The following is a 21,618-nucleotide window of genomic DNA, read 5'->3' on the forward strand; positions in this document are numbered from 1 at the left end:
AAGTGCGTCTTCAAGTGTTCGTGGCACAATGAATAATTAATGAGACTTCGAGTGTGTTGCCGCAAAAATCATATTTCTTCAACGGCATTTCGACTGTATACTCTGAGGTGACAAAATCATGGGATAGCGATATGTACACACACAGATGGAGTCTGTATCGCGTGCACAAGGTATAAAAGGGCAGTGTGCATTGGCGGAGCTGTCATTTATACTCAGGTGATTCATGTGAAAAGATTCACGACTTGATTACGGCCGCAAAACGGGGATTAACAAACACGTCAGATGAATTCGCAAATGGCTGACATCAGCTGCTGAATGGAATTAGAACAATGAAAATTTGTGCCGGAATGGGTCTCGAACCCGGAATTCCCGCTTATCGCGAGCGTTTCATTACAGCTATATTCGCCGCAGTGCATCGTCATCAAAATAACACAGGCACTGCAATATCGGAATTAACAAACTTTGAAGGCCGAATCGTAGTTAGAGCTAGACGCAGGGACATTCCATTTCAGAAAGCGTTAGGGAATTCAATATTCCGCAGTGTCGATAGTGAGCCGAGAACAGCAAATTTACAGCACTGCCTCTCGCTGCGGTTAGCGCAGTGGGGGACTGTCTTCACTTAACGACCGAGAGCAGTGGTGTTTCTGTTGAATTGTCAGTGCTAATATTCAAGCAACACTGTATGAAATAACATCAGAAATCAGTGTGGGACGTACGACGAACGTATCCGTTCGGACGGGCTATGTCAGAATATGACCGATGCTAGTGCCTTTATTAACAACACGACAACGCCTGAAGTACGTTTTCTGAGCTCGTGACTACATCGGTGCCCGATAGTGGTGGCTCCATAATGATATGGGAAGTGTTTGTATAGAATGGACTGGGTCCTCTGTTCCCAAAGAACCGATCATTGACAGAAAATGGTTGTCTACGGGTACTTGGAGACTATTTTCAGCCATTCGTTTCTGGACTACCGGGCAACAGGAGGCCCGACACGATGTTAGGAGGTATTCCATGAGTTTTTGCCTCAGTGTATCTTCCGGCCATCTTCTGAACGAGATGAGACACTGCTTAAAGCGATACGACCCAAGTATCAGGCAAAGAAATACTATTTCTGCGCTTTCACGCACGCAGACTAATAGATGATTGTTACAAATGTTGTAATTTTTACGATTAATTACAACTGTCCGTACACTTCATAGTCTTTTACCCTCGTCTTTCATCTGGCATTGCTTTCTATTAAATGTTTCGCTTCAGTAGGACCAGGTTTCAAATATTCGAATGTTTGTTTAATTTTCCGCTTCCACGTGACTTTTCCATGCTGTACTCTGCTGCCAATGTACTCTTCGTACATTATACTTGAAGCCCTCCTGGCTAGCCGCGCGGTCTAACGCGCTGCTTCCCGAGCGGGAAGGCGTGTCGGTCCCCGGCAGGAATCGGCCCGGTGGATTAGTGCCGAGGTCCGGTGTGCCAGCCAGTCTGTGGATGGTTTTTAAGGCGGTTTTGCATCTGCCTCGGCGAATGCGGGCAGGTTCTCTTATTCCATCTCAGTTACACTATATCGGCGACTGCTGCGCAAACACTATCTCCATGTACGCGTACACCATAATTACTCTACCACGTAAACATTTCGGGTTACACTCGTCTGGTATGAGACGTTCCCGGGAGGGGGGAGTCCACTGGGGACAGAACCACACAATAACCCTGGGTTCGGTGTGGGGCGGCGGTGAGGTGAGTGGACTGCTGTAGCCTGTTGTTGGGTTGTGAGCCACGCAGGGCTACGGCGGGGATGAAGCCTCTCTGTCGTTTCTATGTCCCCAGTTCAATACACAATGGACAATACACACTCATTCTACTTCAAAGCTGTTTAAAACCTTCCTTCCTTTCAAATGTCCCCGTACCTGTTGTCCTTCCAGTTTCACTTGTGTTGTCCAATTTATTTTTCAATTTTTTCTGTCACGTCTATCACAGACCATGTACTGTAAAATTACCATAAATTCTTTATAAAATGCTATTGACTTGTGAATATTACTACCGAAACTTGGCTCTTGTAGATATTTGCAAATACTGTTTTTAATACATACACTACCTTGTCAGAAGTAACCGGATACTTATTAGCATACACTAATATAGTGTGTGAAAATCTTCCACCTTCGTAATGGCGTTTTCGTAAGTGGAATAAGGGCACAACAGTCCAATCACCAAAAACACCCCCACATCGTAAAACTACCTCCTCCGTATTTCATCGTTGACACGGCGTATGACGGCAGGCAACATTCCCTAGGTATTCGCCAAATCCAGCCCAATCGCTTGTTTCCAGTCATCCACTGTTCTGTGAAGTCACTATTTACACTGTCTGAAGAGTCGCTGACCACTGACTACAGAAATATGTAACTCATCAGGAACAGCTCGACCGGTGTACTCCATTCTCTTTAACTCCCATAGTACAAGCACTGTGCTAGCTGAACTGCTAGTAGCTGTTCGTTACTCACGGGTGAATCCCCCTACTGATTTCATGTGGTTTTCTACAACCACCCTCTGCAATGATCGACGCACCCAGTCACAGGCTTATGCGCAGCGGCCATATTGGAACATGGCGTCACTAAGCGATGACCGTTTGTTGAGTTGTGTAGATAGTGTGTGCTACTTGGAAGTGTTGTATTTCGGGTGCAAGTGCTGTATTCCCTATTTCCAGAGAATTCATAGATCCCAAGGAGGAATCAAAGTGCTCATGTTCAGATTTGCCATATGCGGGAAACTGAGAAATCGCTGGCTCGTTGGAATAACGAGAAAAGAATTGGTGTCTACATAACATTCATGGGTAAGTAAATGATGATAAAACTATAACGCGTTATTTTTTTGCACTGTACCACATTTTTCCATTATTTTTAAATGCATTTATGTGTACGAAGATCATTTGTACCTAACACTATTTCTGACAAGATTAGTGCGAAGTTGGCTGTAGAATGTTTGTCATTAACGTAACTATATTGACAAAGGATAGTTATAGTGATTGGTGTTATGCTGGTATAGATTTCGCATAGATATCTTCAACTGTAAAGTGTTGTTTGTAGAGCTGCCTACTTAAGAACGACTTAACTGAAACCATGGCCAGTTCTATAATCTGTGCCCTCATTTTTTAAAATCTGTATAAGAAATTATCCAGAAACAAAATAAGTTTAACAGTTCAATGCTGAACGTTTAGAGAAGCATTTAAAATTTAAGACTAATGTATTTCAGCTGTAAATCTCGAACGATCGAGGATAAAGAAGAAAGTGTTCTATCAATATTCTCTGTTTATCATACTACTTGTTATCGCGAATGGCTTTCCGGGAATCGTGTGATGGAAAGATAATGCGTCTGGAAGCAGCAAAACTTCAGAAATCCATAAATAAAAGTGTGAAGTTAGCTAAGCAATATCAAAGCGAAAATAAAATTTCAAGACAGTGGAATTTTTGTTAACATGGAGACATCAGGATCTGTACCCCAATTGTGTTATTATGTAGTTGTTAATGAACAGTTGGTTCAAATGGCTCTAAGCACTATGGGACTTAACATCTAAGGTCATCAGTCCCCTAGAACTTAGAACTACTTAAACCTAACTAACCTAAGGACACATCCATCCCCGAGGCAGGATTCCAACCTCCGACCGTAGCGATCGCGCGGCTCCAGACTGTAGCGCCTAGAACCACTCGGCCAACCCTACTGGCAAGGAATTTTAGTAAATAACTTGTCAAACGATTACAGATTTCCTGCGAAAGTAAATTGTTTTCATGACATTTAGTGTATTCTGAATTGTGATGAAAACCGTGAGAGAAAAAGAACGAATTTAAAATTACAGAGTATCTTCCGGCCTACAGATGCGCATTCACAGTAAATTTAACATGCTGAAAACATATTTTTTTTAGTTTCGTTAAAAGGCTATGTAGGGGAAGAAAGCACGTAAAAACCGATGAAATTTCATCTCCGAAGTTCTTAAAATTCTTATTGCAGCAGCGTTCACTACAGCGCACATCTGATACATATTCGTTTATCAGAATGTGACGTCACCAGGCTGCACGCAGGCCTTCCCTGTTCGTCAGAACATGAGGTTTGCTCGTCTAGGTTCAGCTGTGTCCGTTACTTCACACTCCCGCTTCACAGTTGCATCTCCAACATCTGACGTGAACAGTTTTAGAAGGGCTGAGAAATTCCCGTGATCTATTTGTAACTTTCGTGACATCCAAAGGCTAGTCCACGTCCGAAGTCGCTGAGCTATCCTGACCGACCGATTCTCTACTGACAACTCAGTACTACGCCCTCCTTTTTTGGGCCCTCGTATCTACAGGAAAATTAAAGAGACCTTTGGAGAAAAGAGAGCCACTTGTATGAATATCAGGAGCGCTGATGGAAACCCAGTGCTAAGTAAAGAAGCGAAAGCAGAAAGGTGGAAGGAGTATATAGAGGGTCTATACAAGTGCGATGTACTTGAGGACAATATTATGGAACTGGAAGAGGGTGTAGGTGAAGATGAAATGTGAGATACGATACTGCGTGAAGAGTTTGACAGAGCACTGAAAGACCTGACTCTAAACAAGGCCCCGGGAGTAGACAACATTCCATTAGAGCTATTGACGGCCTTGGGAGAGCCAGTCCTGACAAAACTCTACCAGCTGGTGAGCAAGATGCATGACACACATGAAATACCCTCAGACTTCAAGAAGAATGTAATAATTCCAGTCCCAAAGAAATCAGGCGTTGACAGATGTGAATATTACCGAATTATCAGTTTAATAAGTCACAGCTGCAAAATACTAACGCGAATTCTTTACAGACTAATGGAAAAACTGGTAGAAGCCCACCTCGGCGAAGATCAGTTTGGATTTTGTAGAAATGTTGGAACACGTGAGGCAACACTGACCTTACGACTTATCTTAGAAGAAAGATTAAGGAAAGGCAAACCTACGTTTCTAGCATTTGTAGACTTAGAGAAATTCTATAAGTGGCAGTGGTACAAAACCGGGAGTGAAAGGCTATTTACAATTTGTACAGACACCAGATGGCGGTTATAAGAGTCGAGGGGCATGAAAGGGAAGCAGTGATTCGGAAGGGAGTGAGACAGGGTTGTAGCCTATCTCCGATAATATTCAATCTGTATATCGAGCAAGCAGTAAAAGAAACAAAAGAAAAATTCGGAGTAGGTATTAAAATCCGTGGAGGTTCGCCGATGACATTGTAATTCTGTCACAGACAGCAAAGGACTTGGAAGAGCAGTTAAATGGAATGGACAGTGTCTTGAAAGGAGGATATTAGATGAACATCAACAAAAGCAAAACGAGGATAATCGAATGTAGTCGAATGAAGTAGGGTGGTGTTGAGGGAATTAGATTAGGAAATGAGACACTTAAAGTAGTAAAGGAGTTTTGGTATTTGGGGAGAAAAATAACTGCTGATGGTCGAAGTAGAGAGGATATAAAATGTAGACTGGCAATGGCAAGGAAAGCGTTTCTGAAGAAGAGAAATTTGTTAACATCGAGTATAAATTTAATTGTCAGGAAGTCGTTTCTGAAAGTATTTGTATGGAGTGTAGCTATGCATGGAAGTGAAACATGGATGATAAATAGTTTGGACAAGAAGAGAATAGAAGCTTCAGAAATGTGGTGCTACAGAAGAATGCTGAAGATTAGATGGGTAGATCACATAACTAATGAGTAAGTATTGAATAGAACTGGGGAGAAGAGTCGTTTGTGGCACAACTTGACAAGAAAAAGGGACCGGTTGGTAGGACTTGTTCTGAGGCATCAAGGGATCACAAATTTAGCAATGGAGGGCAGTGTGGAGGGTAAAAATCGTAGAGGGAGACCAAGAGATGAGTACACTAAACAGATTCAGAAGGATGTAGGTTGCAGGAAGTATTGGGAGATGAAGAAGCTTTCACAGGACAGAGTAGCATGGAGAGTTGCATCAAACCAGTCTCAGGACTGAAGACCACAACAACAACAACTTCTAGTGTTCAATTCCGTATGGCATAAGGGTGTCCGTATACCTTTCACCAGATAGTGTATTCCGTGACTACTGTTGCTTCCCCAGTATACTGATGTTTCTTTATGATTGGTCTCTAAACAATACATATAGCGAATATTAATGAAAAACATTGCGTGACATATTTCTGCCTGCGTAGTGTACTTGGGTTGATTAGTGTAAACGTGTAAACATTTGGGAAGCAACAGACACTCAGTATAGCTGCTTATAGGATTCATTATCAAGCCAACTGTAAGTCGAGAGGATGCTCGAATGTAGAAATCGTTTAATGGAACCACGTCAGTGGGCTTCACCTTTAACGGCACTGAAATATAATCGTCTGTTCAGATATCCAACAATAAAAGAGAAATCCAACAAATCAGTTCTTTCTGAAGAACGGATTAACTGAACGCATTGCCAGTTCTATAATCTTTGCTCTTATTTTTTAAAATCTGTTTAAGAAATTATCCAGAAACAAAGTAAGTTTAACAGTTCTCATGTCGAACGTTTAGAGAAGCGTTTAAAATTTAAGCCTAATTCATTTATTGGTGGTAGAACAAAAGGTTCGTTTTGGAAATTAGTCTTCTGCAGGGGGAAAGCAGTTCTGTGCCAATATCATTTCCGCTAGCAGCGGTTTTCCAGAAGGTATGCACAAGACATTCAAAAAAGCTTGTGCGCTATGTGGAAACCAGTCGAGAGGTCTTGGCTAAATTGAATTTCTGAATACAAATCATGCCCAGAGAGACCGATTGATAAGAACCTTGCGGCATACAGATAAGGATCTGTGTTCTATTTCCATTTAGATTCAAACTCTTTAAGTGTTCCTCAACTATTGTTTTCTTTGTAACGGCTGCAAAACTCGTACTGTAACTTATGTTAGCCAGTCGTTTTACATTTCGTCGTGCTTTGTTTTCATCGTGGGTTGCCAGACTGTAATGGACAGTGAGATACAGACTACATGTGTGTTAAGAGACATTTGGTTATGTACGCATTGCATTCTTTAAAGTATAAACTTATGCGAATATTCAAAATGAAACAGAACAGTATTAAGGACTTTTTTGGTCAGAGTGTTTGAAGCCTTTATCAAGTAGTTACTCCGAAGTTTCAGCTCCAACTTGTACAGTAACTATACTACAGACCTCATGTACATCACCGGCCTAACGGTAACCTTTAGTTGTGGCATCTCGTTGCAAGCAATCAGTTCGCTCTCTGCTGGCGAGTTCAGCTCGCCTACTACCTCGTTTGTTCTCTCGGTCCAATTAGTTCTCTACCGATCGAATCCATCCTATCAGTTCCACCAGATCCCTCATCTACCAAAAACTTTTGCCATTAAAAATAACATCGTTGCTTCCTCAAAGTTTCCTTTTTGATCGTTCAATTACAGTGGGAGAATGTGATGAAGTGATTCTATCATGCGGTGTAAGATATACAGAGAATACGTTCCACTTGCAACAGTTAAAATTTATGGCTTTGCGGCCCAGTATTTGTTGAAAGATTCCAGAGAGATTTTTCTGCCTTCAGGGGAACTTAGCTCCAGCAGTCTACCCGTTTATAGGTGTCTTTCTACGTAAAGAGAACCAATATACTACGGGGCAAACAGCAACTAATAAGAGCAACTGTTAAAAAACCGAATACGTTTTTTCTTCAGTCAATTTTTAGTTCTAATACTAGTGAGTCAAGCAGAAGCCTTGCAGTTTCGTATAATTTTCGGTAAACATTTGCAGAACTCAACTAGTTGCTTTCTAATGCGAATAGATACAGGTTTCGAACAGTGAGGTGTAGAACTAGCTGCTAGCTGCCTCATGAATTTGTCAGTCCTCTTTTTGTAGTTGTGTCGATGATGCCCTTCTGCGAATCTCTGAGTTGTATATATTTTACACTAGCTCATATGACTCTTCCAATAACAGTATCTCTCGCTGATTTTAGTAACACTGATCTATGTAGCCGACTCCTGCTAACAGTTCGGAACAGCATGAGTGACTTCCAGTGGTGAGTCATTGAAGCAGTCAACAAGTTCAGACATTCAGCTAGAGAGAAATTTATTTATTTATTGTGTATTTAGCCTAACCTTTCAAGGCCCTCTCTTGCATCTGATCAAGAACGACACACACACAAAAAAGTATTACCTCATAATAATAATAATTGATATTATTCATAATAATAATAATGGTAAATAATTGAGGAATTAAGAATGATATTAATTGTGTATTTCATAACAAACTCAATAGCAACAATTTACGTTATTAATAACAAGTAATTTAGTGGAAGCTTGAGACTGGCAAACGTTGAACATAGTAAAATGCGGGCATGGAATTTGAATTGAGTTCAGTGTACTTGTGGTGAAACTGTACGTAGATTTATCGGAACGTACTACAAACATTTGTTTCTGGAAATCAAAACACAGTGCTGGCAGGGACATACGAGGGGCATTTGAAAAGTCTGTGCGAAGTCCGAGAGATGGCGCCACCGGCGCGTGTCGAGGTCATGTTTAGTTAGTAGCATCTTTGGAAAGAGCACACACGAAGTTTCAGCCATATTGGTCCCTTTCTTTGTGTTTGGCATTCGTTGAATCAAGGAAGTCGAGTGATTGTCAAAAATTGGATGAACAAGAATTTCGCGTGATGTTTAAACATTACTTTATGAAAGGTAAAACGCCTCAGAAGACTCAAGAGAAGATTGATAAACATTACGGTGATTCTGCACCATCGATCAGAAAAGAAGTGGTTTCAAAATTTTCGGAGTGGCCATATGGGCACAAGTGATGCTGAACGTTCTGGACGCCCTGTGGAGGTTACGACTTCAGAAATCATTGATAAAATCCATGATATGGTGATGGATGACACAAGAGTTAAGGTGCGTGAGGTTGCTAGTGCTGTAGGCATCTCGAATGAATGGGTACATAATATTTAGCATAAACATTTGGAAATGAGAAAGCTATCTGCAAAATAGGTTCCGCGATTGTTCACGCTTGACCAAAAACGGAATCGTGTGAAGTGTTGCAAGTATGGTTTGCAGCTGTTCAGGAAGAATCCGAAGAATCTGCAAAACTTTAAGCGTCATTTCGTCACTGTGGATGAAACATGGATACATTACTATGCTCATGAGACCAAACAACAATCTAAACAATGGGTTACCATGGGAGAATCCTCACTAAAAAAGACGAAGACCATTCCTTCGGCTGGAAAGGTTATGGCGACTGTCTTTTGGGATGCGCAAGGGATAACCCTCATCGACCATCTGGAAAAGGGTAAAACTATTACAGGTGCAGGTTATTCATCGTTATTGGACCGTTTGAAAACCGAGCTGCAAGAGAAACGCCGGCGATTGGACCGCAAAAAGTCCTTTTCCATCACGACAGTGCACCAGCACACACCCCAGCAACTGTGGTCGCAGAATTATTGGAAATAGGATTACAACTTGTTTCACATCCCCCCTATTCTGCAGACCTGTCTCCCTGGGACTACTATTTGTTCCCCAATTTGAACAAATGGCTGGTGGACAAAGATTTTATTCAAACAAGGAGGTGATTGCAGCAACTAATAGCTATTTTGCAGACTTGAACAATTCCTATTATTCGGAAGGGATGAACAAATTAGAACATCGTTGGACGAAGTCTATAAGTCTAAAAGGAGACTATGTCGAAAAATAAAAAAAAAACGTTTATCCCAAGCACGTAAGTAGTTTTTATTTTTGCACATACTTCTCAAACGCCCCTCGTACTATAAATCGTGAATTGTCAAATCATGTATTAAACCGTAAAGAACAACATATTCGTTTCAGTAACCCGCAGACGAACAGTCACCGTATTGCTTATAAGTGAAACGTGATATCTACAAATAATGTGACAACAGTGACAGAGGAAAGTTTGAAATGCTTTGTTGGAGCTTACACTACACAATTTCTTCTTTTAATAAACAAACAAAACCTAAATATAAAATAAGTAGAAGTATAATAAACGTATCAGTAAAAAAGTATTCTCCGTCAATAGCACTTGTGTACTACAGAAGCTAACGGTTGAGACAATTCACAGCTCTTCCACAGTGTTGGACGTTGTAGCTACAGCAACGTCATATAGTAAAAGGTAAGCTGGCAGGCGTGATCCATGGCGTAACAGTACAATGAGAAACTTGGATATCGCAGCACCTATGTTAACGAGAAGTACAATACAATTTTCCTACGGACATGCAGCGCCTACAGCTGTTATGAAATACATTAAATGTATTCACAGCTGCGAATATGCTCAGCAGTCAGCTGTATAATGGAATGAAGGCGATGAAAATTTGGGCCGAATCACGCCTGGTTTTCCCGCTTTTCGCGAGCGGTCGCCTCTCCCAAACTTCCACATACCTTCAGCCATGTGTCTATTCCCTGCTCTCGTACATCCATTGTGTATCTTCCGATACAGGGGATACATTTTAATTGTAAGTCCCCTGCAGCCTTGTCGGCGGATAAATAAGATACTGCAGTGCCTGTGTTGTTCGGAAGTGCAGTGCAGCGTTACTTCGGACGTGAATGCAAATTATTGTTACACTGCAATATCCGCCAACACCGGGCAAGGACTTTCAATTAAAATGTCTCCCCTGCACGGTAAAATACATAATGAACGTACGGGTGCAGGAAATAGACACATGGCTGACGAAGTAAAAGTTTGGGTCTGGGCCCTAAGCTATGCTCGGATAACCTAATGGTAAGGTGTCCTTGATAAGCGGGAAATTCGGGTTCAAGTCCGTGTCTGGCACAAATTTTCATTGTCGTCATTCCATTATGAAGCTGATTGTCGTCCATATTTGCAACTGCGAATACATTTCATATTAAGAAAGTTTGTGATGACATCTAGCGGATTACTGTGTGCACATTCAGAGAGGTGCTAACGGTATGTCTAAATGATAACATTGGGACCTACTTTTTATCTCACTTTGCTGTCCCACAATGATTCGCTCAAAACAACTTCAGTGATTTTCGTGGTACTGAATAATTAACCTCTAGTGTAATAAACATTACACAATTATCTCAAAAGATGATCTTACCTCGGCAGATTGAGGAGAACGAAGACGGTGGATATTAGCAACAACATCTTGGTGATGCTCTGTTGTATCTTCGTCGAAACTGCGTTCTTGCCGGTGAAGTGTATTTCTGTTAGAAAGAAATACAAAATTTAAAATCTGTAATAAACAACTTACATTTCTAAATAATTTGACTAAAGATACGTTTTTTTGCAGTAGATTATCATTTTTATTTTATACATCTACATAAAAAACCACATTCTCTCTTTATCTTCTCTGTGTCGCGCGCTGTCTCTCTCTCTTACGCACGCGCACACACACACACACACACACACACACACACACACACACACACACACATGTACATATGTTCACCCACCCACCCACACACACACACATACACACACCCGTACATATGTTCACCCAAGCATATAGCAATGGAGCTAACTAAGTATTTAGGACGTAAGAAATCTGATACATACACGTACTCTTCCAATGCAGCTCTTTTGAGAAAAACTAGATATAAAGTTTTCTAAAACTTTCAAGTGATGATACAGCGGACTCTCATACCAAAACAATTTTTTCATACCTCTACTTAATTCTTTTATTATTGTTGTATCTCACCCCTGATAGTGTAATGCATTCATGGCGATAATATGAGATGAAACGCACGATACCGTTGTGTATCGATCTTTTCAGATGATAAGCTATGTCGATATGTACGAGAACACACTCATAGACAGTTATTCCATACTTAAACATTTATATCCTGCATATTGAAATTAATGTTGAGTGATTTCATTTAAATTCATGTATTTTTCTTTCATTAAACTCTTCGAAATTGTACCAGTGATTATTATTGATAATGATCTCTGTGTCTTAATGCTGTTCTTGTTTGTTGAGAGGGAGGGTCAGAGACGTGGTGGGAATGTTGTGTAATGGACGCTCTTGGCAGAAGAATTCTTGCAGGGTGACGTGATAATGTTTTGTAGTACTGCTGAAAGCAGAAGTATTATGTAAGTGCTGAGTGTGAAAATACTGAAGAATATATCTCTTTCAAAGTTGAGAAACTGCACTTACTGGTATAGCTATGGGACATTATCTGAATAACAATCCTTTCATCTTTCAACATTTCTTGGTACAAGGGCAACGAGCTGGGACCAGAATCATATTCCTTGGAAGACAACGAGACCAACATGGCACAAACAAAGTAAGTGCTAATTATAGAATAATAGATAAGACGTGGGACACAATAGAATCTAAATACAAAATAATGATCAGTATCTTGTTTGAAGATAAGTAATTGAACAGGCAGTATTGAAGAACCCATTACAACAGCCATTCGAAACAATTAGCTTTATCACAATAAGTGAAACATCAATGCAAATTCTTTGTCTCACTTTTTGTTCAGACTCTACTGCTCCCAAAGTAGAGAAACGATTCACATCTTTGACCCAGATGCTGTCTGTTCTTTCTTGAACTCTTGAAGGGTTTACACTTTAATGTTTTAATCCTTGTTGCTGAAATTTATCTTCGAGTTTGAACGCTGAGAGCCAACAGCACTGAACTACATACGTCTTTACATAACTAATTCAAATACTTCACGAACGGAATGTAACAAGTTCTCATGTTTGATACCAAAACAGTAACTCTGGTTGCCAGTTTCAGTTAATCATAACCATGATTACACCACCCAACGATGTAATGCTCATTACGACAGGGAATGAATATTTGACTTCAGATATTGGCTATAAATGTGACAATTTTTCGTTAGACTGTGCCGTGGCTTTTACTGATACCGCATGAAATAACACGCGTGCCGTCATCAGTCATTGTTTACTCTGTTCCAAAACGCATTTAGGTGGATTAAAAGCCCATCATCAGGTGGATTAATATGGCACGTATGTATCGTGTCACGTCTATGAAGTAGTCTGTGGCACTGTATAGTACAGAAAACCAAAAAACTATTTCAGTACAAGGCTCATAATCTTTCTGGGATCTATGGCTGACTGGATGAAAGAAAGAATTATAAATGAGAAAATAAAATATAAATATCTCCATTGGTCCCAGCCTGCTTTCACTCTCGTCTTGCATCACATACACTATCACACTTTGTAATCATAGAGGTAACAAAACTCCTACCTAGAATCTAATAAGTGCAAATAATACACAGACAGACAAGACCCCATTTCAGGGCAATTCTCAAAGCATTGTGGAGATCTTTGGTTGGTAGGTGAATAAGAATGAAGTGGAAATATCTCCAGTGGCCATAAATTCTTTCCTGTCTAGTTCACGTGACATATTTCTCTGTACTGGAAGATGAAGGAGCTTGCACAGGATAGAGTAGCATGGAGAGCTACATCAAACCAGTCTCAGGACTGAAGACCACAACAACAACAACATTTCTCTGTACACTGTTAAGCAATCAGGGTGAAATGTTAGAATCTTTCGGTGTAAAAATTATGTTAACAACACTGTCAATATTTATATTTGAAGAACTCTTGCTTATTATCACTATGTTATATTAGGACAGAGAGAGAGACAGAGACAGAAAGTTTCACAGAGAAGGCATAGGGAGTGCCAGGAGAGCAAAGTTTTGATTATGACAGAGTGTTAAGACTACATTTATTACTTGCTACATCTGAGTACATGTTGAAGTAACAGGTTGGTTTTTGCAAACAGATATAATCTTTGTAATTTTAACAAATATATGAAGGGATTATTTCAGTAGTGGTACAAGTCCATTTTTGTTCATTTTAAGATACAGAGTCCTAAAGTTAAATGAACGTTGAAAAATCTGCAGTTGAAATACCAGAAATATTCAAGCATATGGGTTCTTGCTAGAGATGGAACTTTCTTTCTGTTTGTTTCGATCAGTCATGTCAGAAGCACTATAATTACAAACGTGGAGGTAATGGCCTTATACCAATATTGAAATAAGCCCTTCATATATACTCTCTCAAGCTGACAGGGATACAACCCTGTTTGTATGTGGGTGGGTCTTTTGTGTTTTGTGGGTCAGGCCAGTCAATTATTCATTTAGAAAATATCGCGAAAACATACAAATAACTTCATAACTCTAGATAAAAGGTAAGGAGAGAATGGAGACTATGTGTGTGTGTCGAAATTTAATAATGCGGTTCCCTTCTAAAATCAGATATGATACTACTGTATTTGGTGTCACTTTTGTTGTCATTTAGGATTCAAATTGTTTTCTTTGATGTTTGTATATTTTTAGTGTTTCAAAGGTGTCTAGTTCTTTCCCTTTAGGCTAGATATGTAACACGCTGATACTTATATTACTGACATGGTGTATTGTTTAATGCAGTTGGGTTGCTACCTTTTGTGTGTGATATTTTTTGTTCCTTAGTAGTGCCACGCGTTTCTTGCATTAGTCATGGCCCTTTTATAATACAGAAATATCCCAGGAAAACTTGCAATGTTGACACAGTACATACAATTCAATGCACAGAGGTGACAAAAGTCTCGAGATAGCGATACGCACTTACACCGATGGCGGTAGTTTCCGTACACGAGGTATCACAGGTATTGCACAATGACAGAACTGTCATTTGCACTCAGGTGATTGACGTGAAAAGGTCTCCAATGAGAAAATGGCCGTACTACAGGAATTGACAATCTTTGAACGTGGGCTGGTAGTTGAAACTAGACGCATGGAGAATTCCATTTCAGAAATCGCCTTACTGTAACTATCCTACAGTAGAGAGTCAAAGTATGACTGTTGCACACTTTATGGAGCACTGCATACAGCAAGTATGCTGATTCATTTTGTATTTGATGTGGTCTACAGTGGGCCTGAAGGATCTTATGGAGGCACCATTAATCCACAGATGGTTCCTTAGAGAAACCCAAAAAGATTTTTTTCCAGTTTTAAGTACCAAAACCGAGCAGGGGATTCCAAGACGGCTGTGCACTGCAAATGCCTGAAATTTTTACAATATACTCTTAAGATCGCAACTTTGAAAATTTCTTTACTATCTGTATCCATTTCCAAGATAGTAAAGTTCAAAGTTGCCTAAAATACACTAGTAAAATCCGGTATATGGCGAAATCTACATAATAAATTACCACAGAAAATTGCTCAAATGGTAAATTCTCTAGGAATTTATGTAGAAGTATCGTCTTTCCTTTTTCAAAAATCTTTATTAATCTATCGGCGGTTCCTTAGAAAACATTAAAAAATCACATTTATGACATTTTATTAGTAAAATCGAGCAACTGTTTCCAAGGCGGCTGTGCACAGAAAACTGGTGAAATTTTTACGATATATTCCCAAGATCCCAATCTCTCACAACCTTGAAAATTTTCATGATATCTTCATCCGTTTCCGAGATGGTAAAATTACCTTACATGTATACGTAAAATACGCATGTAAAATCCTGTGTGAAGCAAAATATAAATAATAAATAACCGCATAAAATTTCTGAAATTTTGAAGTTATATCCTCTAGGCATTTATCTAGGAATGTTATTCCCCGTTTTCAAAAATCATTATCCGTTATCGAGAAATACCCCAAAACACGGTTTATGGGCACTAAAACTGAGCTGCAGATTCCAAGACGGCTACTGGCAGCAAACGGGTGTAATTTTTAAGAGATATTCCCAAGATACTGATCTCGAACACCCTTGAAAACTTTCGTGATATCTTTATCCGTTTCCGAAGCACAAAGGTCCAACATTACCCTGCCTCTACAGGTAAAAATATGCACATAAAATCCAGTGTGAGGCGAAAAATTTAGTTTGTAAACTGACGTAGAGTGGAAAAATATGCTGTGAAGTGTCTCCGTTATCATCAGAAGGGTTCTGGGAACACTATGTTTTTGTACTGAGGCACAAACAAAATTTTTTAAAAGTTGTGTACCAGCTGTCTCATTCTGTTCTCCTCAGCACTTCAAAATTTTCCCAAAAATTGTGACACACGAACATATTCGTGCTTTTTTCTGCTGATATAGGATGAGGCAGTAGTAGTGGGAAAGAGAGGGAAATTTAATAACTACTGGAAGATAATAGACAGTGGTTGCGGGATAGGAAGAGTGAAGAAGACAATGGCAATGTGACAAAAAGAGAGGGACGTAGTGGCAGTTGAATATAGTTGACCATGACAGAACACTGCGAGGGAAAGAGTGAAGGAGACAGTGCCAGTGAGAGTGGAATAAAGATACGGAGAATGTGGAAGAGGGTGAGAGCCAGTTATAATGAGAGACAGAGCCTACTACATTGACATTGAGGAAGAGGGAGGTACTGATAGTGAGAAGAGACGTCAGCAGTGGAAAGGAATGAATGAGATAGTTGCAGTAAGAGAGAACAAGAGCGAGACAGTGACAGAGAGAGGAGACATTAGTAGCAAGACAGAAGGACTGTGGCTGTGAGACAGGAGACAGTGACAGTTAAAAAGACACAAAGTGATAATGACGGTGTGATGAATGGATAAGAATGGGCGAGTGGGAATCGATGGATATGAGCGACTTCCAGCAATGGACCTGTGGGTGTGAACGAGATACAGTCGTGTGAGAGAGGTGAGTTTGATGGTAAACAGAGCGCGAATGTGTTCGCATGTTATCCTTTGATATATATGCTCTCCACTTTTCATGATTATCAGTTGTGAAATTCTTTTACTATCCACATTTCAAATTCCAAATTTCTTTTTGTGATGTATTCTGCTTAATTTTATTTTTGAACGACAAATTTAATGACGTAACTGTGCTCACCATTGTACCCTCTAACACATTTGCGTTTGTCTCTACCTTAAACAGTAGTATCACAGAACATACTATAGTTTTAATGACACACAATGCATTTGCAGAACAAGTAACGAATTTTTTAAGGTATGTTCTCTGTCTTCCTCCTTTCTTTTTGTACAATCCATATTGTCAATGGGTAGGACTTATTAAGAACAAGATTATTTCTGTTTTAGTTCTGAAGATGACTTATGCAGCTTAAATCGGCCATCATTATATAAACGTGGGACCAAAGGAAAAAACAATTGGTTGTGTTAAGATATATATTTATTTTCTCTGGATGCATATATCAAACCAGTATGTTGCGTGTAACATACTTTTGCATTAAGTGATATATACAAGCAATCAGAGGCCTGTGAGCCTTCTAACCAGATGCCACTTCCAGTGACTGTTTCCTCTTACAGCCCTTACTGGCGTATTATGTGCTACGCCATATAGCAATAATTACGGAGAACTGCCAACCTTTCGTCAGTTTCAATGCCTGTAATTTTATATGGTTTAATATTACCTTCTTATGAAGTATTATATATGACAAGAACATTTTGCTTTTAAATCTGTTCATGTAATCACAGTTTCCTCATAAATACGTTCGATATAATAACCACCTATTCTTGGTTTTTCCCTGTGTTAATGGTTTTCTAGTCTTTTACGTAATTGGTTGGATTCTCTGATGAAGATAGCCATGTACGATGTCGACATCAGGTTAAGAAAAATGTTGTTGCAAACAGGTTGGCTGTATTATACAGGGTTGTTCTAAATGATGGACCCATTTTCAAAACTTCGTATTTATTCATGTACAAATCCAAAATGAACAATCTTTATACCAATGAAAAGAGAAAGTTTAAAAGTTTTTTCATGATGTTCGACATCAGTTTAATAAATTTAATAATTTATAATTAATTAGTTTTTAATAATTATTTAATAATGAGAAACGTGAACAATGTTACAAATGTTCAATGTGGCCAACGTTAGTTTCACAGCAAATATCGACGTGGTAGCTAAATTCGTCCCACACGCGCGAAAGCGTATCTGCTGTTACTGAATGCACGGCAGCAGTGATCCACTTCTGCAGATCGTTAGAGTGGTTGGTAGAGGCGAGACATAAGCAGCTTCCTTCACATAATCCCACAAGAAATAGTCGCAGGATATGAGATCAGCAGATCTCGGTGGCCAGAAGTGCAGAGACAGGTCCTCGAGTCCCCTACGATCGCTCCAGCGCTGAGGAAGGGACTCATTCAAGAAGCCTCATATATCACGGTGCCATACCGTTGGAAAATGAAGTCCTGGGAATCTTCTATAACTTGAGGGAAGACCCATTGTTCTAACATGTCCAGGTAATTGATTCCTGTTACTGTTCTTTCCGCAAAGAAAAATGGTCCATAAACTTTTGTATGGGATATGGCACAGTACACGTTGATCTTCGGTGAGTCTCTTTCGTGTTACAATGGTGAATGTGAATTTTCCAATCCCCACATGTGAACATTGTGCCTGTTGACTTTTCCACCAAGTTGGAACGTCTCTTCATCACTAAAAACTACACGCTGTAGAAATATGTCATACTCCATCTTTGTTAGCACATAACCACAAAAAGGCAAGACATTTCTCTTTGTCATTGGAGTTGAGAGGCTGCACAAGTTGTAATCGGTAGGGCTTGCACAGCAAGCGCCATTTCAGAACTTTCCATGCAGTTCGTAGTGGTATTACAAGTTCTCGACTGGCTCTATTGGTAGACTTACTGGGGCTGCGCACAAAACATCCTTGAATCCGTCGAACATCAATCCCGATACACGCGGTCGGCCTATGCTTTTTCCTATGCACACACTCCAAATCTGTTTAAATTGCTTAAACCAACGGCTAATGTTTTTCGAGTTGTTGGTTGAATACCGAATAAAGTACGAAATGTCTGCTGCACTGCAATTTGCAACTCACTTTTCGCGAACTCAAGGACGCAGAAAAATTTGTGCTCCACAGTCTCCATCTCACTCACAACTGCGAGTGAAACGGAATGACAGCCCTACTGCAGCGCGAACTCTGCCGGCCGCTTCTGAAACCATTACTGCCCGCCTGCCGCCGCCCGCCAAAATCTTTGAAACGTCCTCTTTTCATTGTTATAAGGCTTGTTCATTTTCGATTTGTACTTGCATACATACGAATTTTTGAAAATGGGACCATCATTTAGGATAACCCTCTAAGTTTCACATTCTTGTACGGTTTCTGTCTTACAGGCATGTTTTTAAGTTGTAAGGATTCGCAATATTGTTGTGGTTAGATGTAACGAATGCTGGTACAGAACAATGAAAAATTTTGCGAGCCTGTTGAATACCGTAAGACTGCACCAGGTAGTAAGCATAGGCACTATCGCAACCGGCTAAAGAACGCAGCTGCAAGTCTGTTCTACTCCCTTTGCTCATACTATTTTCTTTTACTCATTTTCGTTTTATAACGCTCGACCAAACATTTTCATCTCTACAACGAATCATACTTTTTGAGAAAGTAGCAGTAACAGTGTTGATAATTATTGTGATACGTACCTGGCGAGGTGTAATTGAGGTGTAATAAGGGACTGTGGCGAAATGAATATTTATTTACCGATACATTCACAAGGGTGCCGTATATACAGCGTCCCTTGTTCCAAGCGGGTATGACTTTATTGTGATACCGGACGAATGTATCGAGAAGTAAGGGTTCAGTTCATCGCGATTCCAAATGATATCGCAATTACATCGCCCCACGACGGTACTGTTCCTTTGCGGAGAAACGTGATTCGTGTAGTGTAGAGCTTTGTTGAAAGTTAGGAGAAAAAGAAAGAAAACGATGGGACTCGAACGCAATACGAACGTAACTCCAGTCTGAACTCTAAGCCGCTTGTACTAACGCTGCTGCTTGGAGACTTCTGCTCTCGTACAGTATTCATCGGAATCATAAGACTTTCAACATCGATTTGTCGAAAACGCTAGACTTGTGCAACCTATTAGTGCCGCTATTGTTACAGCAATGTACTACAACCGTGCGAAAGATATAAATGATTTGTTGGGTTCACACATCCGCTGTTAGTCTGACATTCTTTGGTGGAACATGTCTGATTTTTATTTGTTTTATTCAGTCTATGTAAGTTGATAAGATTCGCGGATGGCTTTCGTCTAATAATGTGTGCATGATCACTCGAAACGTGGCGTATTTATAATAATGTCATGAGCATGTTTGTAATATGTTTGTTTGCGTGGTCAGCTTCCCCAGCAGCTATTACAATCAATTATAACTGGTTTTCCGTCTTAACCTTGCTGCAAATAAAGAGTATTATGCACCGGGTGCGTTTCTCTCCAGTTAATAAAGCGTCCTCTGTGATAAGTCTTGATATATGGATATTTAGTAAACGCGGTACCAGCAGGAGTGCGTAAGTAATGAACGGTACACGGAGAGTGGTAGACAAATCCTTACGTTATTTCGTGGACGAAATTCCTTCGTCGTTTACACCGGTCAGAGGTTGGACACGTACTAAACCGTCATAGATGTTATTGCTCACTCTACTGCACACAGCAGCGATCTTTATTTTGTCAGTCGCTACCGCGTGGACTTGCCCTCCCTTCCACCCCCACGGCCCTCCTTCCACTTCCGTTCTAGCTGTTAATCCTAATGTAATTTTGGACATACTATGGTAGTAATGGTTTCGATGTCTGTTCTTACAACCCACAGGTACATAACGTGTCTACATATTTTCGTATTCATAGGCTAAAAAAACAGTTCTTCATAAAATTGGCTTTTAATTTACTTTCGGCGTTTTTGCTTCTCGTTTACAAATTCTCAAACCAATGATTTTTACTTTCGTTGTTAGCGGTGTTTGAGGTGGAAAAAAATTTGCATTCACAGGCTAGTAATCCAATCTACACGGGAAACAAATGAATAAACGACACACTGAGCAGGGTGCGCAACACGTGAAACTGAAGCACTATTTGTCCTGCGAAGTTTTTAAAAGTGAGATGACATGGAAATCACATCAGTGAAGCGTAAGGAAAAGTGGATTCAAACAAGGAAAAAATTTCGCAATAGTGAACGTGCAAATAAATTTCTTTTGACCTCAACCTCCGCTAACAAAGGAGAAAAAAGCAGTGATTACAGAATATGTAAACAAGAGTCAGAAACACAGTAAGTAAACTGTACGCAAATTGTATAAAGAAATACAATTTTTAATCTACAAATACCAAAATGTATAGACACATTATGTTTACATATTTCTAGAATGTCCAAAGAAGGTGCTTTATAAATCAAAGCCAAACGCATCTAGTGAAAAATACTCTTTATTTGTAGTAATCTCAAGACAGAAAAACCAATAATAACTGAGCAAGAAACGGAACAGTGTCAATTTACTTTTGCGTAGTATGTTGGCGAGATTTAGCTCGATTGATAAACGGTTTTGTAATGGAGACTATATAGCGAGAGATGTGAACCTGTCATTCTAAAAGTATAGCTGTATTCGGTACTACACATTTATTTTATTGTTCTATAATTAGGAATACAAAACAAACACAATTTTTAAAGTTTGAGCTCTTCTTCAAATGTTATAATTTATTATCACGAAATAATAAATTCTTCCAAAGAAATGGGGAACCCATTAGGTATGAGGACGGCCAAGCTTTTTCTCTTCACAGTGCGATTTGTGAGCTCACTTTTTACGAAGGAAAACGATGCAACGACCAGCTAGTATGCCAACTAAACAGTTCGGAGGAACTATGTTAGCCTTATTAATTTTCAGACAGGTACAAACGCGGTTAATATCAGTAGAGGGTATAGACAAATGGTTCAAATGGCTCTAAGAACTATGGGATATCAGTCCCCCAGACGTAGAGCTACTTAAACCTA

The 21,618-nt window shown here is 39.8% G+C and overlaps 1 protein-coding gene across 1 annotated transcript in view; it reads right to left on the bottom strand.

The window, feature by feature from the left end:
- LOC126282354 (uncharacterized) overlaps positions 1–21,618 on the bottom strand; it is a 696,553-nt gene that overhangs the window by 106,739 nt on the left and 568,196 nt on the right. Inside the window, exon 4 of the mRNA XM_049982011.1 lies at positions 11,028–11,133. Within this exon, the coding sequence (XP_049837968.1) occupies positions 11,028–11,133 (106 nt within the window). The remainder of the gene's footprint in view (positions 1–11,027; positions 11,134–21,618) is intronic.

This window comes from Schistocerca gregaria, chromosome 7, assembly GCF_023897955.1.
Source record: "Schistocerca gregaria isolate iqSchGreg1 chromosome 7, iqSchGreg1.2, whole genome shotgun sequence".
Taxonomy (NCBI): domain Eukaryota; kingdom Metazoa; phylum Arthropoda; class Insecta; order Orthoptera; family Acrididae; genus Schistocerca; species Schistocerca gregaria.